Consider the following 27038-nt stretch of genomic DNA (forward strand, 5'->3'; position numbering starts at 1 on the left):
ATGGTTTACCTGAAACAAATTGAGGTTGAAAACTTTAAATCATGGCGGGGAAAGCAAGTTATCGGTCCGTTCATGCAGTTTAACTGTATAATTGGCACAAATGGCTCCGGTAAGTAAACTTTGAAAACACAAATACTCTAGCAAGCTAAGCTTAGCTCAAGAGCCTGCTTGCTCAGTTGAATTTATATTAAGCTAGCTGCTGCCTAACTCAAAGCTCTCAATTGTCAGATAAAAGTCTGCAAGTCTTATTGTTTTGAGCTTACTTCTTTATTATTAGATGATGAACTATATGAAAATCAATGAATATATTAAAATGGGTTAATTACAAGTATATTGAGCTCGGTATATTAGTTAAAAGTTAAAACATCGTGAGTAGCCTTAATGTTAGCTAGCTTAATGTTTCTTAGCTAATTTATCATTTATGCTGTAGTGAACGCTGCGAATGTAGCTATGCTGTAAAATCACTGTAGGCAAGTCAAATGTGATGGATGCCCTGAGCTTCGCCATGGGGGAGCGGGCCACCGCTCTCCGAGTGAAGCAGCCGGAGGACCTGATCCACGGAGCCCACATCGGGCAGCCAGTGTCGGACACCACCAGTGTGGCCATACGGTTCTGCGACGACGACCAAGAAACCGTCTTCAGTCGGACCACTACTGGTTAGTATTATATGTAGAGTCGATTAAAAAAAAAAGCATTCTTTTTGTTTTACTGATGTAATAAGGCACTGACAGTTACTGAAGAAACATTGTCAGTGCATTATTACATTATACTTTCTTTACTATCATCTTTCAGTAAGCTTTAAAAATACGGTTATAAAAGTGTTGGCTGTCGTTCTCTGTTCTTTTTTTTTTTTTTTTTTTTAAATTTTTTTAATAAGAACTTGTTCCAATATAGGCATTTGAGAGGACTACCACATGTCATGTAAATAGTCCAGGCTTTTTCGTAGCTGTATGAAGTGTTGAGAATTACAATAGCTATAAATTATATTTTCTTTGTCTTTCAAAATAAATATTGTTCAAGGAAAACATTTTACAGCAACATGTCCCAGTTCTCTACATATCCACTGATCACTGTGAAAAAATGGCTGGCAAAAAACTATCCTGAGACAAAGCTTGCAGATGTTCTGCCTCAAGATAAATACAGATTTTTGTTGAATGTGTCTTAACTGCTTTTTATTGGTTTTTTTTCAGGGGCCTCCTCTGAGTATCGCATCGATGGTGTACGTGTAGCTTTGGCCAAATACATGGAGGAGCTCCGGAAGATTGGTATAGTGACCAAAGCTCAAAACTGTCTCGTGTTCCAGGTAAAATGCTATGGGACTGCACCGAAATGTATATTAGTACTGTTAAATATGAAAATCATGGTGGGAAACAGATTTCCTGAACAATATTTGAAGTTCTACAAGATTCTGTTGTATTTCATTTTTGTCAGCCAATTTACATCTAATAGATAGTGTTGAATGGGTATAAAGAAAAAATGATTTCATACAAGACATAGATTGAAAAACATAGGTGACATTTTTGCATTCAGCCCATAACGACATGTTACGGTATATTGGTGGCTTTACAAAGAATAAGAAATTGCTTAAATAAATGATTGAAAATGATTATGGCAGTAAACTGTCATTTAAATAATGTATCTGTGATTGTTTAAGTTTTATCTCTATTTTTATTACTATAACAATGTATTACATAGCATGGGGGTGATAGATTTAGTCACAACTGCCTTCTAAAACCGGGTGGTAGAAATGCCTCATGAATATGTCACTCTCATGCTCGTCACCAGGGGGCAGTGGAGTCCATAGCTTTGAAGGACCCAAAGGAGAGGACCAAGATGTTGGAGTGCATCAGTCAGTCCAAGGAATTCGCTGCAGAATACCACAAGAAGAAAGAGGCTCTGCTGAAGGCCACAGAGGACACACAGTTTCACTTCAACAAGAAGAAGTCTGTCATCGTTGAGAGGAAACTGGTCTTACAGGAAAAATTAGAGGTAATGGTAACATGCAGAAACAATATGAATTTGCTGTCCATCCTGCTATATATGCTTGTGCATCCCCATTTTAAAAATCACCAAACACAGCTAACTATTTCATCTGACAGCTACATTCATAACTACCTACAGACAAATGAAGTGTCTGTCTTAGCGCAAATGCTTGTAATGATAATGGTCGACTATCACTAAATGCTGCTGTTTCTGCTTCCTGATTCATGGGCCAGATGTGCTTTCTGAAAAAAAAGTCATCAGCCAAACTCTTTTAGAAATATTACTTTTAATCTGTGAGATACAGTGAGTGATTAGTAATCCAGTGAGTGTTGCTCTGCCAGATTTGGTAGTTTTCTGATTGTGGAGGCACCTTTTTCAGACACAACTCCTCTAGTAGTAAACAGAATGACTATTAAGTAGGTTATGGACTACAGTCCCACCTACATTGATGCCTGAATTACTGCATTTAATACATACGTAACATATTATCAGTTTGGGGGGAAAATAATTTGAATGTAACCTCACATCAAATCAAAGAATGGTTTATGTCCAAGAATCACAGCTTAACTTGTCTGGATGCTACATAACATACAAACTCTATCATGATAATTTTTAAAGACCTTACGCTTTTGTTTCCCTTGACTTTCTTCCTCTAATGGGTCTTTGTGCTTGTTTCCATCCAGGGATGTTCCCAACCACTATTTTTGTTGATGTGCTTTATGTGGAGTAAAGAAAAACAGGAAAAAACATGATGGTGTCCTAAATTTCTGATGTGCAGTCTGTGTGATGACGAGAATGGAATCATAAACTGCATTAACTGGAGTGTTATTTTAGTTGCTGTAATTTCACTTTCCTGTTCATCTGTTGACTTCACCACACGTCATGCTGTTTCCAGGCCGAGAGATATCAGGAACTGTTGGATGATCTCCAACAAAACCGTATGCAGCTGACTCTCGCTGAGCTCTACCATAATGAAAAGCGCATCAGAGCTTCCAGTGACACCCTGAGGGACAAACAACTCGCAGCAGCTGCTAAGAACGAGACTCTGGTAAACTTGGAACAGACGGTCAAAACCCAAAAGAAGGAACATGGTCGCCTCATGAGAGAGCAGCAGCACACAGAGAAGGAGATCCGGTGTGTTTGACTTATTGTCCTGTGCCAGAGTTTAAATTTTAGAGGATGTGTTAAAGTACTCCTTTGGCACGAATTAGGGTTTTTACCTCATAAACATGTATGGACATGTATTTCATTATATATGCTAGAAGACACATCATAAGCGAAATCAGCATTCAACGTCATAGCTGAGCAATTGCACTTAGAGACTGTAACATGCGTAACATGTGTTATCATCTGAAAAGCATTGATACAGACTTCCAGGGATTTCTAAGTTACAAACCTAGTAAACCAATCCTATCAGTTTGAAGGATGGACCTCAGAATCAGTTTCCTGTTTTGTTTCCTGTAAGCAAATGATATTTGATGGAGCAGCAAAACAATTTACCATTTTGCTCCAGGTTAACAGACAAAAGTCTTGTGATAGCATCTTTTTAGGCCCAATCAAATTATTATGTTTGTACATTGTTGATTTGTGAACGCAAGTCTGTTATTTAACAGAAGTAACTGGCCTTCTTTCACCCTGTCACACAGAACACAGGAGCATGTCCTAGCCCAGTCTCGGTCCCAGTATGTCAAAGCCAAAGTGAACACCTCTCATCATATGAAGAAGGCTGAGGAGGCCCGTAATGGCCTAAAGAAGAGTCAGAAGCTGTTGACTATCAAAGAGCAGGAGATGGCAGAAGGTCAGCAGGAAATTGTTGAACTTGAAAGAACCTGGAGGAATTATGAGAAGCAGGTCAGAGAACAGGCAGCTACCCAGAGGAGAGACATTGAGCTGGATGAGGATCAGGTGATGTGACATACACTATTCACAGAGATGAAAAATTCAATTCTACCTTTAGTTTTTTTCACTTTTGTCTTTGTATTTAATATCAACATGTTATGCTTATGTAGTCAAAACATCCTTATTGTGTTCTTGCCTGTGTATCGGTTGCAGTTGGAGCGATATAAGGAGCTGAAGGAGCTGGCCCGAAAACAGGTGGCTGTCCTCAGACAGCAGGAAGAAAAACTTCACTGGGAGGTGAGAGCGGACTGCGAAAAGATGGCTTTCGACCAGCGCAGACAGAAGGAAGTAGAGGTACTGTTAGTTACTCATTTCTGCTTAAACTTAGTTACCACAGATTAAACAGCTGTTGAAAAACAGAAGTCTATTTATCTACATTTCACATTATAGAATTTGTTATTTATATGGTCTTAATTCTACCACACTTGGAACATTTTTTTTCAGGTTTCCATCAGGAACAATCAAACCCAGCTGGAAGATTTGACACACAGAGCAGAGAAGCTCGAGGAGTACACCAAGACCTGCATGTAAGTCAAGTGTATATCTTAGACCAAATGATACCTACAAGTACTCACTGAATCTAAATGATAAATAGATGCTATCTTTGTAGAGGCTAATTCATTTTTTTCGACTTCAGGAAGTCATTAATTAAATTAATGATACACCTTGAAATCAAAATATTACATCATAGAACAAAACTGAGCATACTTTATCATAAAAGCAATGTGAAGCTGTTTTCAGACATAAACTGCAGCCATTATCTCTTCTAGATATTCTCTGTAGGAGCTGTATGTGAGAACGCAAACATCCAAATCAGTTGGACCAGTCATTCAATGGAATTAACCCTTACTGCCAGTACAATATCTTTGCAATGTGTAATTGAGCTCATGTGTGACTAGAGCAGATAATTGTCACACACAGTGGATGAGTGTGTGTGCTGTTGTGGGTCGATCCCAGCACGCTCTACTAAAGTGCCTTCCATTGCTTTAACCAGATATAGTTTTTTCAATAGTGAGAGCACATCTGAAACAGCCTCCATTTGTCTGCTACATGCGTGACGTTGTCCACCGTTCATGCGTCAATACGGTTTATAACTCAGGTCGTCCCTTGAGGACTACCGTCAGCGGGAGGAGAGGCTGAGTGTGGAGCTGCAGCGAGGCAGTCAACGTCGCGAGGAGGTGAACCAGGAGCTGAACCAGGTGATGGAGGAGCTGGGCAATGCCTGTCTGTACAGGCAGGAGAGCAAACGGCAGCTGCAGCGCAAGGAGGTGCTCAAGAAGCTCCGCAGGCTCTACCCTGAGACTGTGGTAAGAAACAGTCATAATTATTATGGGTACAATCATCACTCCTGCTAAATTTGGCTAACTGAAACCTGGCTATAAATCCCTACAAATAGAAGACATTCTTGTTTTTGGTGTAATCACAACAGTATAACCACAAACCACTTTGGTACAGAGCCATCCATCATTCATAACTTGTTCACTGTTGAGTCTTCTGTCTGTCTCAACATAGTGGTAGTAAACAACTTAAAGGAGTATTGGATTTTGGAGAAAGATTCTTAACATGTACTTTGTCAACATATTTAAATAATTTCGATGTACCTTCTTTCTCACTCACACTGCCCCTGTTCCTCTCATCACCCCCCCCACCCCCCCCCCCCCCCCGCTCTTTCATTTAAACTGCTGAATCGTTTAATTTGTCACATGTCCTGTCCCAGTATGGCCGACTATCTGACCTGTGCAGCCCTATCCATAAGAAGTACCTGCTGGCTGTCACTAAGGTGTTTGGACAATACATGAATGCAATCGTGGTGGCATCAGAGAAAGTAGCCCTTGACTGCATCACTTTCATCAAGGAGGAGAGAGCTGAACCTGAGACATTCCTGCCTGTTGACTACTTGGTGGTAAGTTGAAACTGTTTCTGAAGGGAAGCATGCATTTGTGAGATGGTTCAAAATGGAAAATCCCCAAAAGGCTGTTAAAATCATTTAGAATGTAGTGTAAATAATTAGTTTATTTCTTTGTCAATCACAGAAGTACACATACATGCCTATAGTCTGTCTCTGAATGTATCGCTGCTGTATGCACAGGTGAATCCTTTGAACGAGCGACTGAGGGAGATGTCTGGTGCCAAGATGGTTGTGGATGTTGTACAAGTTAATCCTGCCGCAGTTGCTGCCCAGCTGAGGAGAGTGGTGCAGTTTGTCTGTGGCAATGCCCTGGTGTGTGAAACCATCAAAGAAGCCAGGAGTATGGCTTTTGACAGACAGGAGCGCTTCAAGGTAAACTTTGCTCACAGATGCAGGAGTCAAAATCATTTAAATCCAGGAGGTTAGAGAGAGAAGCACAAAAAAATGTTAGTTCTTTTGCAAGTATTTATTAAAATAACAGAATACGTGTCAAATTGTTGTCTTTCCTGTAGACAGTTTCTCTGGATGGAACATTGTTTTCAAAATCAGGCACAATCTCTGGAGGCTCCAGTGACCTGCGCAGCAAAGCTCGCTGCTGGAATGAGAAGGACATGATGCATCTGAAGGAACGCAAGGACCAGCTGGTCACTGAGTTACACGTGAGTCCAGTCACAAAATGTCACATTTATCTTCTGAAGCTTAAAAAATCTTGATTTCATTAAAGTATATCAGTTTAAATCCCTCAATTTTGTAGAATCTTCTCTGTCTACACAAACGTACTTTTTTTTTTTTTTAGAATTTGTTATATCCTTCAAAACTGCAGTATATTTTTGTTGAATTGTTTTCGTTAACCACAAGGCTCTTGTCTTGATTATGAAATAGGATTTAATGAGGTTGAAGAGGAAGGAGGCAGACCTGAAACAGATCATTGTGGAGGCTCAGGGAGCTCAGACCCGTCTGAAATACTCTAAAGCTGAGTTGGAAAACCTTAGGAAGAAAGTCATTGTTAAATGCCAAGCGGTAGGGGCAGAGAACTCACATCTCACATTTAATATCATATTCCATTATGTGGCATTTGACATGGCCGTACTGGTTTTGTGTATTGCAGATATTTTTAGCTGTGCCACAACCACTTGAGTCTGAAATTACATTAGATGTACAAGGACATACACAGTGCAGAGATGAATTGACAGTTCACAATTTGTCAGTGCTTATTGTGCCTCATCTGTCCCACTGATTGTTTTCAGGAGATTTCTCGAATGCAAAGTGAATTAGCAAACCTGAACTGTCAGATTCAGGTGCAGCATGAGAGTGTGGAGGCCAAGAATGAAGAGATGAAGGCGATTAGACACCAGATTGACCAGGTACTGCTGTTTACAGGGCTTTGACAATCTGTGTCAAAATGCTGACCTGGATGACAGTTTTTGCCCCTCTTCTAGGGTTACCAATTCATTTTCATTTATTCTTGAGAATCTTAAGAATTTAAAACACTTAAATGAATTTGAATTAAAACCAGAATGTTATATGATGCCTCATTACATTGTTAAGCGCTGATTAATTTGGTTTTTCGGTTTTCACAGGCATCACCATCAGCACCAGTTAGCCATCTTCGCCATCTTTCTGTATTTTGTCTTTTAGTGTTCTGCTTGTATTTTTAATTTATGCGTGTAGCCTTAAATGTGTGTTCTGGCCCTTATGTTATATGAATTTTAAAAGCCCATCTAGGGACAGACATTATAAATTTAATTAGCTATACATGCTTTGAGATGTGGCATCAGTTCACACATCATGTCTCTGTACAGATAAACATCAAATAAATAGAATAATTTCCAAAAAGAAAATGGAAATTTTCAAGTGCTGAGCAAACTATGTCTTTATCAACTTGCTAGAACCAGCTCTTGTTATGTAGCTGAACACCTTTGCGCTTGACAGACTGCAAAAAGAAAAGATAACTCCTATTACCTCCAGCACTGCCTCGAGGAACCCAAGGTCCTATTATCACACTTGAACTTGATTTATGGCACTTATCGAGGCTGTTTCCTCTTGACTAGATCTTTGCTTGTGCTGTATCTACTCTCAGATGTATGTCGTTTTGGATGAAAGCTAAATGAAATTGTAGAATAGACTATATACTGCATATATACTATAGGTGTTTAACAGTATACATTTGTTCTGTATATTTAGATGGAGGACGTGGTTTTTTCAGACTTCTGTGCTGCTATTGGCGTGGACAACATCAGGGAGTATGAGCAGGAGTACTTGAAATGGCAGGCAGAGTTTGAAAATAAAAGGTAGAGCAATAACAGACCAGTACATTTCTGTCATTAGACAAATGTGTGCTGGTTTGTTTATGATAAACAACTCAGTGATAAACACTTATCAACAAAAGCATGCTTTGCTTTTCAACATCGTGCATTTATATATGATAATGTAAATAATTTTTTAAAAAGGAGGTTGAAATGAATTTTTTTTAATTTGTCCCTTTAGTACAATCACAATAGGCAAGTTTTCATTTGATTTGCAACACCTTCAGTAATCTCTACCTTCAGGCTGGAGTTTGAGAGTCAGCACGCCCGCCTGACTGCACGGATGGAATATGAACAACACCAAATGGAGCAGCAGAGGAAGAAGCTCCGCAAAATGGAGGATACCATCAATGAGGAGGAGAGAACCATGGCTGAGCAGAGAAAAGTAATGATCTCACTTTTAATGGTGATATGAAGAAGTTCACTGACATCAATCTGCAGCATATCTTGTAATGTGGCAGTAGGTACAACACTATCCAGAATCATCACTTTATTTTCTGAGAAACCTGGCAAAATGAATACCCATCCTCTGGTGTATCAATCCCATCCAAAATCCATAATTATGGGTTTCGTGGACAGTCAGGCCGTTAGCTGGAAACAAGCCGGCTAAAGCAAACATGTAGCTGTTGTGTTCCTTGGTGGGCTTTGCAGGTTGTTTCTGTCTCCCTACAGGATGAGATGAGGCTGTTGGAGGTGGTGGAGGAGGGTCAGAATAAGCTGCTGGAGCAGAACAACCAGCTGCTCTCTAAGAAAAGCCAGGTGGCTGCTGTCAAAGCTGAGCTGGACCAGAAAAATCAAAGCCTTCGGGAGATTAACAAGTAAAACACAGTCTAATATTATTAATGTCATTGTTACTGTTTCTCTGCTGTTGTGCAGTTGTCACTGTAGCTGCCTGTACTACTGCTGATAATAATAAAACTGCAATATGGATGGAGGGAACACTAACAAACTGTTAACTGTGTACCAGGTGATGTTCATTTGTGCAAACCGTTCTGGTTCTTAATTTAGCTTGAAGTTAATCTGTGACTTAAATTGCAACATTGATATATATATTTATATATCAATTGTGTTAATACACAGACTGAAAGAAAATAGTATCTGAATATTTATGATGCATTTAAAGGTATTTTCCATCAGTAATATGGAAGCATCCATTTAAATGAACAGTGGTTTCTGTTATGATGAGTTGTGACTTTTTGAGATATGACATGAACTAAGGTATTCTGTTTGGATGTCTAGGTTATAAGTGCATGATAAAATCTAACAGGAACACATGTAGCATATTTTGACAAGGTTTTTTTTTTCTATTTGTACTTTTCATATATGAAGAGAGTTGGTGAAGCTTCAGCAAGAAGTGATGTCTGCAGAGACTGCCTTGGAGCAGAACCGCTTGACTAGACATAACATGCTGCTGGCCTGCAAGATCCAGGACCTGCCCATCACTGTGCTGTCAGGGAGCCTGAATGAAATCAGTGAAGTTCAGGTAGGACACAGAGATGTGTGGAAAGCTGGTCTGAATTACCAGTGTGGCACCAATACAGCAAATTTGGAATAGTACTGAATATTAATTTGAGCTCAAATGATCATGTTTTGAACAAATACTAAAGTTCTGTGGTGAGAGTCTTTTATGGTGATTGATGTGTCTGCTCTGTGCAGCTGGAGATGGACTCGGAAAGCACTTCAGCCACTATGGACATCTATGAGAGAGAGGCACATCTAGTCATCGACTACTCTGGACTAGAGGCAGAGCTCAGAGTGAGACATAAAGCCTCATAATCTTTTTTTAATTTCTCTCAGTGTTGTTCATTTTTATGACAAGTATGTGTTACAGACCATGTACTGAAAATGTTTTGACAGGGTCTGCAGGATGACGAGGAGTTTGAGGCCTACATGGAGAGGCTGAATGAGTCTGTGCTCTCCATAGAGGAAGTGTTAAATCGCACCATCGCACCCAACCTGAAGGCTGTGGAGAAAATGAGGGCGATCAAGGACAAGTTACAGGGAATTACGGAAGGTATTTTGTGTATTCTGTTAAGTTTTTTCTTTTAAAAATGGAACTCCCAGCTGAATATGTTACTATAATCTCTGTGAACAGGGCTTTGCCAACCAAAAACCATTTGTATATTTTGCGTTGTGTTTGCATGATGTATATATTTTTTATTATTTATTGTTGAAATTCTTGATTTTTATTTCTATGCAAGAATTCCGCATGTTTTTTAAATGTTGCAATATGTTGACTGGACTGCTTTTTCTCCCTGATTTAGACTTTGATGCCAGTACTGAAGCAGCCAGAAAGTGTAGTCAGGAGTTCGAGCAAGTAAAAGCCCAGCGCTACCAGCTCTTCAGCCAGTGCTTTGACCATGTGTCTGTCGTAATTGACCAAATCTATAAAAGAATATGCAGGAACAGCAGCGCACAGGTGATGCACCAAGATGTGAAATATAAAAACACAATATGAAGTTTCTTTGTTTATTATATTTATCTGTATTCGAGTCTAATTTCTTTCCTACTCCAGAATTATGTTTGTAAAAAGCATCCTGATGCAAATTTTACTTGTCTGTACTGGAAATACTTACCAGTCAGTAACGTTTGTATACACTTAAGAGATGACATGTAATACACTGAACTGTTTGTCTAAACCAGTCTGGTTCCCTTGTAACGGGCACTTTGATTTTAACTAAATGTTTGAGGGGTTGATCAAAAAGATCTGAGACCATTCTTGGTCCACTTGCAGCATGTGGAAGCAGTATCTGTCATAAGTCAGGATGTCTCATGACTCTGTGTTTTTGTGACCACTGGGATTTTCTCAGTACAGTCTCATAAGTGTTTGATCACCCTTTGTATACTAATCAGTCTAATATGCACTTTATGTTATTCTCATTACCTATGAGTTTATCAAAATGTGTTCCAAACAAAAAACAGGAGGCCTTCAATAGCAAAGTTGAATAAACGAAATGAAATACTCTGCTATATGTGCTCCAGGCCATTCTGAGTGCAGAGAATCCAGATGAACCGTACTTGGGTGGCATCAGCTACAACTGTGTGGCACCAGGGAAACGCTTCATGTCCATGGACAATCTGTCTGGTGGAGAAAAGGCAATCGCTGCTCTAGCTTTCATATTTGCCATTCACAGGTAACACTGTTAAATTACATTACATGATAGTTCATTATAGTGGAATAGATCCAACTAGTTATAGAAAGATTACAAAAAGTGTGATTAAAGTATTACTCTAGATAATAACATGTATGTAATGGTATCAGACAATGAGTAGAATTAACTTAAAATCAGTAATTGATAGATTGATGTGTTAAAATTGCACCAACATTGTGCCACAATCCTCTCACTTTCCAACATTTTTGAGCTGCATCAGTATTTTATTGACTTTCATATAGCCAGACAGCTGGATAGTTGCTCCCCAAAGCTAATGAACAACATGGCAAAACAAAGGAAACACAGTAATAACACAGCTGTTGACACATCAAAAATTGTCTTTAAAAAAACTTCTATATTTTCTGACTGTGGACTATGATGCTTATCCTGTAATGACTGTGACTGCTTAAACAGATGAATGGAGATAAAGAGAAAGGGCTTAGTCATTTTGGAGTGCATTTTGTTCTTCTGCTATTTCACTTCACTGACTTTACTTTAAAAAAATCACTCTAATGATACTTGACATGTCTCCTGAATCTGAAATTCTGTTACTGCTGCTTCTTTTTTATTATTTTCATGTGGTTTGAAACTGCTGTTATTTCCTAAACCTAAAGCTTTTGTTTTACCTCTTTTGACTGGCAAGTCTCATTCTGAGTCATGACTATTAACACTTGACCCACATCTGGGTTGACCTGCGTCTGTGCTGTTTGGTGTTTTTGTCATTCTTCTCAGCTTCCGACCTGCACCTTTCTTCATCTTGGATGAGGTGGATGCAGCCCTGGACAACTCGAACATTGGCAAGGTAAGATCCCAGCTGCATGTGCAGTTACTGCTAATATCTACTGTTGTTAAACTTGATCAACACAAAATGAACTGCCAGCTAATGTTGATGATGGATTAATATATTTATGCAACAATCAGAATTGATACATTTTTAATCGTCATGTGAAAACAATGTCAATCATGAAGGGGTCCCTCCTAGTGTTGAACTTCCAAAGAATTTTCTCGTGAATCCCCTCCACTTTACAGAGCTTTATAGCAAATATGAGCTTACTGTATAGCTGACTCATCACCTTGCTGTTTTGCTTCTCTCTCGCTGTCATCATAACATCAGTTCCAGTGAGAAACCTCTAAAAACCCACCACACAGTACTCCTCAGCAATAAACTGCAGACGTCAACATAAACAGGCGTTTAGCAGTTGAAGCACTATATGTTTCTCCAGAGTTGGTTCAGACGTAACACTTGAACTGAAAGAGAAAGAATATTGAGCTTATCATTATCCAGGTGGACAGACAGAACTACAATGAACTGATCGTGTTGCTCCATAACTGTTAGGTTGGGTAAATTGACGACTTAAATTGTGATGAAATCGTTCTTGTAAGGACTCTTTGTTTTCTCTATCATTTGTTTTGTAGAGGGTCATCTTGAAGTAAGGGAAATTGTTAGGTTTCACTAATAATGAATTCAATGAAAAGAATTATCCTCATCAGCCCATAATGAAAAGTTGCTGCCTTGATCTTCATTCATATGCACAGTTGCTGTATATTAAATATCAAATGCTATTGTAGATAGTCGACATGGGCACTGTTTAACTTGTGTGGCAGGATGTTTAATATGTTATAGAACATATTTGTGTGTAACTTGTGTTGGGGGTTTATCCAGGTGACCAGTTTCATCAGAGAGGAGTCCAAGGACAACATGCAGATCATCATCATCTCCCTGAAGGAGGAGTTTTTCTCCCGGGCAGACGCACTGCTGGGAGTCTATTCAACTGTAAGTAACTTTTATATCATGTAATAAGTGAGAGAGGAACTTTAAACTTCTTTCCTACATGACAGTGCAGCCACTACAGTATTATGTTTTTTTGCAGTTTGATGAATGCATGTTCAGTCGCATTCTGACCTGGGACCTGCGCCCCTACCCTCTGGATGAAGAAGAATGGGACACAGACCAAGAAGGAGCGCACACCACAGGGTTCGTGTAGCCTGGAATCACATGCATGAAGCCAGAGTTTGGGATTCCCTTTTGTCATTGTTAAATGGCTTCAGTTCTTACTTTTGTCTTTTGACCAAGTAGTTATCTCAAAGTTTCTCAATATTTTTACAGTTTGATTGGATTTGCAAGCCCGTATTTGAGCAGGTGTTTTTAGGTGAGTGGTAAATAAATCGAAGTATGGTCTAACATACAACAACCACATATTCAGGAGAACTCTGCTCATCTGAAATGTGGTTCCTATTGAGCTGTTCAAAGTAGATAAATGTTGTTATATCAATAACTTGTTTTACTTGAAGTGTTTGTAACTTTTTCATGGCAAAATGTTGGCGAGTCTCCTTATGGCTCACCAGATACACAGCTCCATAAGCTCCGTTACTGATTAGTTTAATGGTTTCAAAATCACTCTGAAGAGGCTTCCTTTGAGTTGGAGTCAGCGTCTGTGGGGCCTTATTCTCTACAGTTTCATCTGGTTCTGTTCATTAAATCTACATTGCTGAAGATACTGCGTGCACTAACATTTTTTAACATTAAAACCTAATAAATAAATCTTGCATTATTTGTCAGAGGGCTGTACAGTGGCGTAGTGGTTAGCACCTTTGCCTTGCAGCAAGAACATCCCTGGTTCAAATCCCAGCCTGGGATCTTTCTGCATGGAGTTTGCATGTTCTCCCTGTGCATGCGTGGGTTTTCTCTGCAAAATATGCTGAGATTAATTGATTACGCTAAATTGCCCATAGGTGTGAATGTGAGTGTGATTGTTTGTCTGTATATGTAGCCCTGTGACAGACTGGTGACCTGTCCAGGGTGTCCCCTGCCTTCGCCCGAGTAAGCTGAGATAGGCTCCAGCACCCCCCACGACCCTAGGGAGGATAAAGCGGTGTATAGAGAATGGATGGATGGATAATTTGTCAGTTTTGTTGAGCAAGTGGGCATAATATCTTGAATGCAATTTTATTAAATACATAAATAAATAAACACATAAACAATTATTCTAAAAAAGAGGCCATGAAATGAATCCTGCAATAAATAAATGAGGAAGTCAGAATTGAAAGTCCATATGATAATAAAATGCACTTCTTTGAAAAATATACTATTTATTTAGTAATTACATTTTTTTACATATTTATTGCCTTATTTTTTATTTCAGGATTTATTTCATACATATGTATTTTGTTTACTGGAATCTTTATTTTTGAAGTTTGAATGAAATGGTGTTATTTCTCTTAATATTATTGGTCATTTGTAGAGTCGTACAGAGACAGCAGAGGTTTACAGCAGCGGTAGGGGGCGGTAATGCTATGGCAGAACACGTGATCAATATTTACGGAAGTGTAGCCTCGTCATAAACAGGAGTAAGCTCAGTCATTTCTGTTGTAGTGTAACGTAAACGTTGCTTAATTATTAAAGTTACAGTAGTCACCGTCTAGACAGTAGTTTGCTTAGGACTCACTTAGCTTCAAAAAGTCGTCTGTTATCCCAGTTAGCTCGTGAACTGTAGCAGGAATCATTCAAACTTAGCCTGAGTAGCTAGCTAGCTCATAATTGCAGAACCTTCAGCCTATTTCAGTTCCTCTAATGCAGACATGGTTGTCTAGTAGTGAGTACTGGTGTATTTGAGGACCGTATGAAGTGTCTGCAGACTTGTTGTAACTAGCACACCTAGTTATTTTGCTGCAGTTTCTGGACACGTTGACTAAAGCTAACTGCTAGCTCGCTAACCCAACGTTAGCACCATGGGAGCCGAACAGAGCGGCGATGCGGAGCACAAACACTCCGACTACAGCTCGTCAGGTAAGACCTCATCTCATGGCAATATTCTTGTAAATGGATTATAGATGTAAACCACGGTAACGTTGACATTTCGTGTTAGTGTAGGTGTCTGTACAATTAAAAGTATCCATTGAAGGTAAAAGTAATACCACTATGAAAATACTAAGTTACAAGTAAATATAATTCTGTCAGTGCTTTTTACACTAAGATATGATTAGTCCTGTGATTTCATGGCAATACTTGCGTCTCAATTTTACTATCATTGCAGTGGTGCCATCTCCAGCAAAGCAGAAGGCAAAGATGGATGATATTGTGGTTGTGGCACAGGGGACCCAGTCAATGAGAAATATCCACAACGACCCTGATGTCATCAAGCTTCAGGAGATACCTACTTTTCAGCCACTTCTGAAAGGTAACTTTTCAGTCTTACAGTTGTCGTTAGGAATTTTAGTGTTGTTTTTCCACATGTCATAATAAAGACATGCAGTTCATTTAGTCTGAAACTAAATGCGGTCTGATGCATTTTACACATTTGTGTACAAGTACTGACCCACAGCAGAATTTCCGTTTTCACAGGTGAATGTGTACACCAAGATAAAATATATTCTTCAGTAAAATTATACATCTATGATGAATAGTTCAGTTTTAGACATAGTGCCCTTTGAACACATGTACACGTAATAAAATATAAATGCGCCATGCAAAAGATTTTCTTCTCTGACTTGGAGAAAATAATAGAAATAGACTCTATATTGGTTAGAAAGGTTTTTGTGCTGTTCAGCTGGTTGACAAGTTCTCCACTGCTGAGTTAATCCACGCTCTATTCATGTGTGGCATTTAAGGACAGTTATCAGATAGCGTGATGAGGACACAGACACTACTTTAACCAGCGGCTGCAGACTTTTTCTCAGTGTAACAAACTTTACTGGACTGGTACACAAACTGAAAGCAGAACACATACAAAGAACCTTCACAGTGCACTGAAAATAAATATGGGTGCATTGTGTATGTTTTTGAACATAGATAGCATTAATGCTAAAATCAGTACTAATAAAGGTCTTAAATAGTGCTTTTTAACTTTACACTGGTTCTATAAAATCATTTAAAGTGTGTTTCTCATTCACCTATTCATACACTCACACTATAGAATAGTGTTACTTGTAAACCAACAACTAATTAAGGAAAGTATGGATTTACCTTGCTGACATGCTTCAACTACATCTGCAGTCTCCTTCAGAGTGTCATCTGACGTGTGATATGGTATCCTTTTTCTGGATTTCTGCAGGGCATTAAAAAGCATTAATAGTCATTAAATTGATTTTACGAAAATTAAGGCCTTAAATGGCATTAAAAGAATCATTAAATTTGATTCTCAGGAGCGTTAAAAATTCTTTCTGTTGTTTTCAAAAAATATTTGATAATATTTGTTATCAAAACAATTATGCTTGTGCTGCAGTGACATCCAGTAGTTCTTAATGTTGCACAGAGAACCTTTAAAGACATTGTAACAAAGTTTAGACTCTGTGGTCACTCTCAGTACACTCTTCAGATGTTCTGCCTTTCCTCTAGCATTTTAGTTTTCACACGTGGATCATTTTGTCGTGTTTTCAGCCAGTGTCCACTGGTCAATTTTTCAGATTCTGTGTGGTGAAACTGGTTGTAGCTGCAACTCATTAACACGGTGTTAGAATCAGGATAATGGGCCAAGTTTCCTGTGTAGGCACACTCTTTAAATAGCAGGATGGACATTTCTGCCAGACCTTATGCATTGATAATTACAGTAATTACCATGTGTTAGGCTCTTGTCAAGTAATTATCTGTTCTAATATGTCCATGTACGTGCTTTGCTCTTTTCTCTCCACAGGGGTGCTGAGTGGCCAGACGTCACCCAGCAGCGTCTGTCTGGAAAGACTGGATGCTGCTCAGGTTTTGCAGCTTTGCATCCGATACCAGGACCACCTGCACCAGTGTGCTGAGGCTGTGGCTTTTGACCAGAACGCCCTCGTCAAGAGGATTAAAGAGGTAAGGCTGCATATTACAGCATGAGACGTTTAGCATGCACAAGGTCTACAACAATATTACTTCTATCGGTTGGATGTAAGGGTTATACGTCAGTAAGAAACATAGAAACAATAGCAGAAGTACATTTGTGTGATTGATCGTTAAAAAAGAACTAACAGTTTGGACAATGAGTTAAAGTTTCGAATAGTTGATTAATGAAAAATGTCACTATTCACTGGTTTTCTTTGTTGTATAGCGTAATAAATTGAATATCTTTGTGTTTGGAGTGTTGCGTGACAGAATAAAGAATTTAAACGTATAATAATTATTTTATTTAACCCTTTAAGCTCCAGTGTACCGCCGGCGGTACACCTACTAATTTGCATAGGAATTTCAGGAATGTCCGACGGGTGCAAACACGATTATACAAACACTATACACCGATGGAAAGCTTAGATTCTCATGAATCCGCCGGTATAAACCACTTTCAGATGCGATTACCACAGCGGGTGAGAAAAACACATTTGTCCGACAAAAACAAATATTCATCCATCCGTTCTCTATACACGGCTTCAAAGCACACAGCGCAACTCACATTTCCGGGTTTATTATTACACACAAAAAAAAAGATTCCACAAAAAACGGCCATAATCCAACCTTTTACATCAGATGACACAAGCCAGTAAACTATTTTGTCCAAAACATGTCCTGAAGTCGGTATAAAATCCCCGAATCGGTCGTTTTCAAGGAAATGCACCTCCCGATGCGCGTCCAATATTCCCCGTATTTTTCGTAATTTTTTTATTTAAAAATAGAATATTAGCGATTTTTTGTACTGAAAACAGCTGGAATTGACTGAAGCTTAAAGGGTTAAAAAAAAATTAATATATTACACAAACAAAAAACTTGACCAATGTGAAATTACTTTTTAGCCTTTATGTCATAGTTGCTTAAATTTGATTGCATGATAAAGTCATTTCTGTATCGTATTTCTGATGTTTACTTTTGCACCGCTCAGCCACAAAGTTAAATCCCCTGCTTAATACTGTGTCTGTTCCCCTCGTGTATAGTATAGTATAGTATTAGTATAGATACAGGACACATCCAGAGTCCTGTTTTGTCTGGAACTTGGATGTTGGTTGTAAAACCTTTGGGTCCTGTGGGTTGCTGGGTGCATCAGGTTTGCTCCAAGCATCCGGCCACAGTAGAGCATTGGGCTCTTCGTTGTGTACCTTGAGGTGTTTCTGAGCAGTTTTTTTTTTTAGATGTACCGGGGCACCATATCCTCAGTGGGGAGGTCAGAGTCACATCCTCATGAACTGCAGGATGGAATATAATGTCTTTATTATCATTGTACATGTACAACGAAACTGAAGGTGCAATCCATAGTTGTCATAAAAAAGTTAAAAGACTAGGATAGAAAATTTAAAAACCAGAGTAAAAAATAAAAGAAAATGTCTGAAGTGTCCTGTTGTGCAATTGAGAAAAACAATAAAAAAATTAATTTTAAAAAATAACATTTCATCCACACATAAACAATCATCAGTCATTTCACATCATCAGAGTATTGCACATTATGATTGTTATTACACATATGTTTTATGTTAATATTTGATATTGTTAGAGCAATTGCGGCTCTTGCATAAAAAGACATTTTTATTTTTTTTGGTCTACCTTTAATACCCTAAAACATCTCCCAGAGGGTAACAGTTCATAGTGTGAATGACCAGGATGGGTTGGATCTCTGAGAATGGACTGTGCCTTCTTGAGACAGTGGGAGCTGTAGAGTTCCTGCAGGAAAGGGAGGAGGCAGCAGTGATCTTCTGGGCTGTGGTGACAACTCTTTGAAGCACTTTCCTGTCTGCTGCAGTGCAGCTGGAAAGCCACACGCAGATACAGTGCACTAGAATGCTCTCAATTGAGCATCAACAAAGGGACACAAGCAGTTTCTGAGAGGTTGTTGCTTCTGAAATTTCTCAGAGAACAGAGTGTCTGCCCTGCCTTTTCGATGATGTCTCTAGCGTTGATGCTCCAGGTCAGATTGCCCTCGATGTGCACACCCAGGAACCAGAAGTTGGAGACTCTCTCCACACAGTTCCCACCAGTTTGCAAGGGATGAATATCTGTTGTCCTCCTGAAATCTAGCACGATCTCCTTCGTCTTAGTGGTGTTCAGGAGGCAGGGTTACACAGCAGAACATTGAACAAGATGATCAGTGATATTACCTGTCGGTGCTCTTAATGTTGTGGTTGATCGATGTATGTTTTCCACAAATGTTTCTAACTCTGTTACATTTGTAAACTTGTGCTTGTACAGTGTATTTTGTTCAAAAATCCTACTTTCCTCTAATTAGTTTTGAGAGGATTCCAAGTATCATTGAGTGTCTTAAAGTATCTCTCATCTCCCTGCTGCCTTCTTTCTTTCCAGATGGACTTGTCAGTGGAAACCCTGTTCAGCATAATGCAGGAGCGCCAGAAACGCTACGCCAAGTATGCAGAGCAGATCCAGAAGGTCAACGAGATGTCCATGATCCTGAGACGCATCCAGATGGGCATCGACCAGACGGTGCCGCTGATGGAGCGCCTCAACAACATGCTGCCTGAGAGCGAGCGCCTCGAGCCCTTCAGCATGAGGCCTGATGGGGAGTCTGCCACCAAGTAGCCTCTTGAAAACAAACACAGCTGCTTCATACCTGAGTCTTCATCGAGGAGGAAGTGCAGGTCTGTCCAGCTGTGGGGAATCTAAGACTTGCAGGAGTTAAGGAAACATGCAGAAGTTTTCCTTTTTCCTGGGGGACACCGTGCTCTGCTGTATATGTTTGACACCGCTTTGGTCAGCTCTCTGGGTCCAGTTATTTTTATTCTTTTATTTATCGGTTTGCGAAACAGACATGCCAATAATCAATAACACCCTTCTCTACAGACATACTTCTACCTGCCCAGAGAGGGGGCAGCTGATGATCGATTGCATTCAGGTTGACTGCAGGGAATCAAACCCAAGTTCACCTTTATTCATCTAACTACACTGAAGGAGTGAAAACTTGTAACTGAGTCAGATTGATCACCATATGCTCTAAATAACTTGTCCTGCAGGTGTTCTGCTGTGTGTAGAGACTCTATTATGAATGCGAGTGATAAGGAACCTAATAAGTGGCTGCTGGAGATTTATGGACACCTCCCAAAACATCAGAGCTGCTGAAGAACTTGCAGCAAATACATTTTGGATCTTGCACCTCTCATTACACATATTTGTTGTGCTATGTGGATCTTCCTCCTGCTCCCACACCATATGCTTCCCTCACTGTTGGAACATCCTGTTCAGGAACTGCTTGGATGCAGAATGACTGCTTTGAATTTTCTATTTCATTTTGGGAGTCTGTGATGAAGATTTGCACAAAAAGAACAAAGAAGGATTGTTGCACTCGTGTTACACAAGCAGCTCGGACATACTGTACAAGGAACACAAAACCCAAAGCTTGTGAACTCGAGTTTTGTGTGAGGAGAAATTGACTTTAATTTATTTGGATGCTTTTGTTTGAGCAGTAGTGTCAGCCCTGCCTGCATGCTAAACAGGGACAAAATGAAACAATGGACTCAACAGAGACCCAGATGCTTGCATTTTTTAGGAGATTGGTGCAGAAAATGGATGCTGAGGTAGAAAAGAAAACATTTTGGACTCATCAGATCTGTCAAAATCACCCTTTTTGATCACTGTAGCAGATTTCAGCATTAACTCTGTATGTTTGTTTGCTTGTGACGGCCGAACATCACTCATACCAAAGATTCACACATCCACAACGCTGTTGAATATTTGGTGCCAATTTGACTCATATTTGATCCTTTTGAAGAAACGGATTAAGTTAACTTTCCTGCTTTGTCTTGGCTTGTCTTTCACTCTTTCTGTATCATGAATAATGCTCTTTACTAGGGGAAAGGTGATGTTTTTAAGGGCCAATACCAACATGGATTATTATAAATCGAGACTGATACCCATCATTTGGACCTGAGGTATATTTGCATTAAAAATGAAAATCTTGGTGTCAAAACTTAGAATAACACAAACGCCAAAACAAAACATTGTTAAAATGCCTTTATTTATTTATGTTTCACATCTGCTTCATTAAAAGAAACTGTTCAACCTTTCTTCCCTTGATGTGCTGTCAGTCATGAAGTGTGACCAGTGAGGTAGAACTGTGGACAGCGGTGGACAACAGATGGAGAGAAGCTACATTTATAATATTTTAAAAATGTGTTTTATTGTGAATTCAACCACACTAATAATCGATAAAATGCAGAATACAGGCTGTGATAATGGGGCAATAACCAGTTGACCACTACTCTTTGAGTGAGTGATTTTTCAGTGACCCTTTCCTCTGAGGGGACAAGTGGACCTAGTTTTTTTGTTGTTGTTTTTTTTTCTGAATGACTGGTGCCCACAGCATTGAAATCCTATTTAAAAACAGACAGTGGGCGCCCGAATAGCTCAACTGGTTAAGTGGGCGACTCTTGTTCAGGGGCTGGTCTCTGACGCAGCGGCCCGGGTTTGATTCCTGCTTGCGACCCTTTCCTGCGTGTCTTCCCCTGTTTCCTGTCTATCTTCACTGTGACTATCAAAAAAAAAAAAAAGAGACAGTGCCCCTGTTTGTTCAGATATTCTGTGGTCAACTGTTTTTATTGTTGATTATAACTATCAACACTTCAATTTAGCAATATTTGTTCAGTGCTTTAAATTTCATTTTTTAAATTCTCATTACCTCAAACAATATTCCACTTGCTTATGTTGTATTTGGTGCCAGTAGAAATCTGAATAATTTGAATGCCATTAAACCTAAATAAGAAAAGTGTTTTAGGGTGAGCTGATCTGTTCACCAGCTTAATCCCTGGTCAGTTTGCAGCGCGCCAATTTAAAATAAAGACTTTAAATGTTAAGTTATTATTACAGCAGTGGCTCAGCGTGGGCATGTAGGTCCACAAGATGGTGCCAAACATAAACTCTGGTCTTTTCATCATCCAAAAACAGCTGCTTCTGAGAGTGTGGGAGAGTTTGAGCGTCATAATGAGTAATGGGCTGTTACTGTGTTCGCCCTTGGTGTTTCAGGAGTTAAAGTGTCCCTTCAAAGACATTTAACAGTCTGAACACCTGCCGGCCCACCTGCTCTCATTTCCTTTGTTCTAGGGCTTCAGAAACATTTATTTCCCTGAGCAAGTGATTAGATTTACATCTGACACCATCTTTTATTAAAGAGAGTGACTGAGGTTACCAAACTTAAATAAAATATATCCCCAAACCCTAAGTGCCTCCAGTAGGTACTGCTCTGATTCCACAGTATCACAGTGATGGATACTCAGGTCCAACAGCTACCCAAATCCTGTCAGGAAAGCCTAAAGCTCACTTGCTCTGTTAGTCTTCTCTTTCTCTTGACCACTTCAGATTTATACCTTGTCCACATGCCCATGAGTTTTTTTAATAATAGGATTTGTCCTCCTTTGTCCAAAAAACATCCCCATCCACATGAAAGAGCGAAACCATCTTTTAAGGACTGTCAAGAGCGTGCCAAACCAACAGGCGGCGTTATAACCCTAACCCTGAGGCCATGTTGGCCAGTAGAAGCCTGAAATAAAACTATGACTGGTTCCAGTAGCCTGCCGACAATGATGCACCAATGAAGTTATGATATCTGTCATGTGTGACTGATTCTGGCGCCTCTGTTTCTTCATATAGTGGAAGAGTAACTGTGCATGTATGACACAGGCATGCAGAAAGTCCTGTTAGCAGTGTTTTCTATTTTAGCCAAATCCACTGCACAAAATTGAGCACCACAAGCCAGAAACTGTTTACATGTCAACACTGAAAATTAATTGTAGAAATGTTTCAAAAGTTCAGTTTTCAGTAACTTTACACAGTGTTTATGTGTGGCTGAAAGGCCAAAAGACTTAGAAAAGGCTACGTTCTAAATAACACAAATATATGTGTGGATGGGACCTGTGTCGAGAGCTGAAAGGTTTCAGTGTTTGTTTAGACCTTTGATGAAAAAACTAAGTAGTAGGGTTGCACTTTGGCCTCTGGGTAGCAATGAATTAGAAGCAACAATATCTCTGGGAGATATTTTTACTCCGCCAAGGAACGGCAGAGTTATGTGACAATCGGCGTTTGTTTGTCTGTCTGTCAGCAACATTACTCAAAAATGGATTAACGAATTTGGATGAAATTTTCAGGGAAGGTCAGAAATGACACAAGGACCAATTGATTAGATTTTGGCAGTGATGCAGCTTATAGTCTGGATCCATGGATTTGTTAAAGGTTTCCGTGTCATTGTGAGATAGCGGCATGGCGTCACTGTAACTATGACAACAGGTGAACACAACATCAGATGCCTGCTGATGATCACATGATTGCGATCCTACTATAAATCCACCGCTGTGGAGTTATCAGTACTCATCCATCGGAAATCATAGAAGTAAAAGTTGATTAAATTGTCGAGGTGTTTCCGAGTCCCATCAGTTCCCACCGCCTGCTACATATTTAGGTCGCGTGATTTGGTATCTGTATAACGTACACATGCATAACACACGCCTGTGCTCAATGCAAGATCATTCTATGGTGCTGTGATTTCTACCACGGCTTTTTTCAAGATTACAGCTGTTGGAAATGATACGACTGAGCAGCCTTGGCAGAGTACTGCACTCTCTGAGTTCTTTTATTGTTTTATATTTCACACGCACAAAAACAATAAATCAAAAAAGGTAGGAGTCAGATTAATGAACAACCAAACAACAACAACAATAAAACGTTAACAGTTGTGAGTTAAAACCCCATTAGCCACGGCATGAACACATAATTCACCAGGTTTTGACAATCTGTTGAATTCGTTTTTACTCTTTTTGTTGTGTTTATACACACAAAAACTAAAACGAGAAACAGGCACAGTAACAGCTTCCATTACCTTTTTTTTTATTTTTTTTTTTAAAAAAGGATTTTGACAAGTGATCAAACAAGGGCAACCACAGAGGTTTCAGCAGGAGTAGAGCTGGTGGGCGACTGCCTGCTTTCTGTCTCCATTTCTCAGAGAGAGGTGACACTCCCAGGAAAATGGCACAAATTCTGGATTCAGACATGGATTGAAATATGGTGTTACTATTAAAAATGTACTGCCACTGTACCTGGGGGATCTATTTCATATGATTGGCAATATATGTTAGGGGTGGCATGGCTCAGTGGATAGAGTGGCCGTCTTGTAACTGGAAGGTTGCTGGTTCGATCCTCAGCCTGTCGAGCTTGTGTCCCTGAGGAAGACACCAAACCCCTAGTTGCTCCTGATGGGTCGTGGTTAGTGCCTTGCATGTCAGCTTCTGCCATCAGTGTGTGAAGGTGAATGTGATATATATATAAATACAACCATTCACCATTTAAAACACATGGAAGTGATTGAATCATATGGATCTGTAGAGTGTCAGCTTTGAGAACTGTGACTTAATGAACCAGTTTTTTGTATGTGGGAGGCATTATAGAAGCCTGGAAGCTGACTGCATCCCTTGGGGTTTACAACACATATGCACCAACCTTAAAGACCAAATCAGAATTAAGAATTAGTGCGCTTTGCCCAGAAAAGGGTTTCTGCTAATGTCGAGTGACTCCTCTGGAAATTCTGTTTTTTTCCCCTGAGCCACTGCAGTCTGATTAGACTGGTTGTGTATGTTGCTGAATTTTTCATCAGTGAATAAACACGCTGGACTCAATTACACCTACAAAAGGATCCTCCTCCGGCTAGCCTGCTTTGAGGTACAGAATTAGCGCGGTACGTTGACATATGGGACATTAGGCAGAGACAAGTTTTCATTTGAATTTAAAGTAGAACTCCTTTGATATGTTATCGTCTCTCGTGTGTAAATTAAAATGGGCGAAATTGTCTTAAACGACCTTGGGGGTGTTGTTTGAACATTGGATCGGGAATGGAAATTGTCATAGTATTCTGTGGCAAGAAGGTGTAAAAGTTCCTGAGTCTGATGCTCAGAACTGGATATTAGCGCCACAAGATGATACAATGCGATCTGCCACCAGGAAATTCATTCTCCAAAATGAAAGAGAAATCCAATTTCCCCTGTATACTGCTCATTTGAATATAAATCAAAGGCTGGTTTGCTGCCTTTTTCCTTCCTGTTTTGCCCACTCAAAATTAGAAACATGAAAATAAGTCTCCTTATCCCTGCCATCTTTTAGGCTGGCATGCAAAACGACCCAAAGCAAGTTGCTTCCCTGAGATGAGAGTAGAATTTTGTGTTTCCAGGCAGCTTGTCATTGCGAAGAGGAAAAAAATCTTTGTAATTACTTTTTAATTACAGAACTACAACATAATTATAGTTTTTTTTTAACAATCTGGGCTTATGACATTAAAAAATCACACTGAGTTGTGTTGCCTTACTCAACAATGAAATAATTCATCTATTAACTGAACAGAAAATGAATTAGTGTCTGTTTGGATAATTGATTCTAACAGAAATGTCAGGCTCTTACTTATGACTATTTTATTCTCTTATTGGATTACAGCTGAAATGACTAATCAATAACCAGGAACTTTATCAGCACCAATTTGATCATTTATTTTATCAGCTGAGTTGTTTTTAGATAAATAGTCCAGTAAAAATAACTGATTGTATCTCCTCCAAAGTAAAGATTTCCCACTAGAGCTGAATATGTTGGGCATTTGAGCTGCTAGTTTTACAAAACAAGATGTAAAAATGCAAACAATCCCTGGGGAATTATAAAAGGCATCCACATTGGTAATGGATAGCTGCAAATAACTGGTTAATCTACAACAATAATTTTTATTTTAGAAAATACGCTACAAGCATCTGGTTGTATCTTTGACAGAATTGGTGCAGTTCAACTATATTTTGTTGGCTTTCTGACACCGACTTGTTTCTTCATCACAGTCCTGAGGTTCTTGATGGGTTTGAAGTCAGGACTTCAGGAAAGCCAGTCTTAAATCTAGCCTTATTTAGTCATTTTTCACTACTTTTAATGTGTGTTCAGAGTCAATGTCTTGTTGGAACACCCAACTGCCTACACCACCATCATGCTCAACAGTGTGTTTGGTGTTCTTGGGGGTTAAAAGCTTCTCCTAAAGACATATTTCAGGTCATTGTAGCTAAATGTTTCATATGACTGCAGAACCTTCCTCCAGAAGGTCTTTTCTTTGTCAAACCTTAAGGTGCTGCTTCTAGAGGAAAGTCTTCCTTGTTCATGGAGTCTACGATGCTCTAGGCTCATGTTGTTGTAAAACACCGAAGACACTGACCCCTGTGTTCCAGCTGCTTCTAATTCATTGCAGACCTGCTTTTGGGGATTCTTGGTTGATTCTTGACCATCCTGACCCATTGTCTCTTAGAAGTAGTTTGTGTTTCCTTCCTGATTGTGTCAGTGACTCAACTGTGACATGCACTTTATACTTAGAGACAATTGTTTGTACAGATGATTTTAGGATCTTAAGCATCTTTAAAATGACTCCAAGTGACTTTCTTGACTATCCATCAATCTATTATCTATCCATCCAGCCATTCTCTATACACCGCTTCATCCTCACTGGGCTCGCGGGGGGTGCTGGAGTCTGTCCCAGCTGACTTAGGGCGAAGTCAGGAGACACCCTGGACAGGTCACCAGTCCATCACAGGGCTACATAAAGAGGCTACAAGCACATTCACATTCACACCTACAGACAATTAAGAGTTACCAATTAACTTCGGCATGTTTAAAATAAAGCTAAAAAGTATTGTTTAACAGGGGAGTTGCCACCCTGTCTGTTGGTTCATTAGAAGTTACTTCATCCAGGTAAGAAATATGGACAGGTGACAAATTAAAGGAAAAGGCGGTCTTTGAACTCTACTAGAAAGATGAACACTGTTCTTCCAGAAGATATTCCCTCATTTGGTGCTTTGATGTTGCTTGAGAGTAATGTCTTAACACGTGAGTCCAAAATCCATCACGACAGAAATATTTCATCGTCGGATAAAGGTGATCACCCGCAA

At 39.5% G+C, this 27038-nt stretch overlaps 2 protein-coding genes across 2 annotated transcripts; both read left to right on the forward strand.

Annotated features, from left to right (window-relative positions):
- Positions 1 to 13743, forward strand: smc1b (structural maintenance of chromosomes 1B). The gene is made up of 25 exons (XM_022216000.2): positions 1 to 109; positions 471 to 656; positions 1191 to 1303; positions 1786 to 1989; positions 2879 to 3117; positions 3630 to 3888; positions 4036 to 4176; positions 4327 to 4409; positions 4982 to 5189; positions 5600 to 5785; positions 5972 to 6163; positions 6304 to 6450; positions 6674 to 6811; positions 7039 to 7155; positions 7976 to 8082; positions 8341 to 8482; positions 8770 to 8915; positions 9427 to 9580; positions 9754 to 9852; positions 9955 to 10111; positions 10362 to 10516; positions 11080 to 11231; positions 11982 to 12051; positions 12913 to 13023; positions 13121 to 13743. Exons 1-25 carry the CDS (start codon positions 1 to 3, stop codon positions 13232 to 13234), a joined length of 3729 nt encoding a protein of 1242 aa, XP_022071692.2. The 3' UTR covers positions 13235 to 13743.
- A 793-nt stretch (positions 13744 to 14536) lies between these two features.
- borcs5 (BLOC-1 related complex subunit 5) lies at positions 14537 to 21158 on the forward strand. The gene is made up of 4 exons (XM_022215999.2): positions 14537 to 15036; positions 15284 to 15427; positions 16880 to 17037; positions 19444 to 21158. Exons 1-4 carry the CDS (start codon positions 14979 to 14981, stop codon positions 19675 to 19677), a joined length of 594 nt encoding a protein of 197 aa, XP_022071691.1. The 5' UTR covers positions 14537 to 14978; the 3' UTR covers positions 19678 to 21158.
- The last annotated feature ends 5880 nt before the right edge of the window (positions 21159 to 27038 follow it).

The sequence above is a fragment of the Acanthochromis polyacanthus genome, chromosome 8, assembly GCF_021347895.1.
Source record: "Acanthochromis polyacanthus isolate Apoly-LR-REF ecotype Palm Island chromosome 8, KAUST_Apoly_ChrSc, whole genome shotgun sequence".
NCBI lineage: Eukaryota > Metazoa > Chordata > Actinopteri > Pomacentridae > Acanthochromis > Acanthochromis polyacanthus.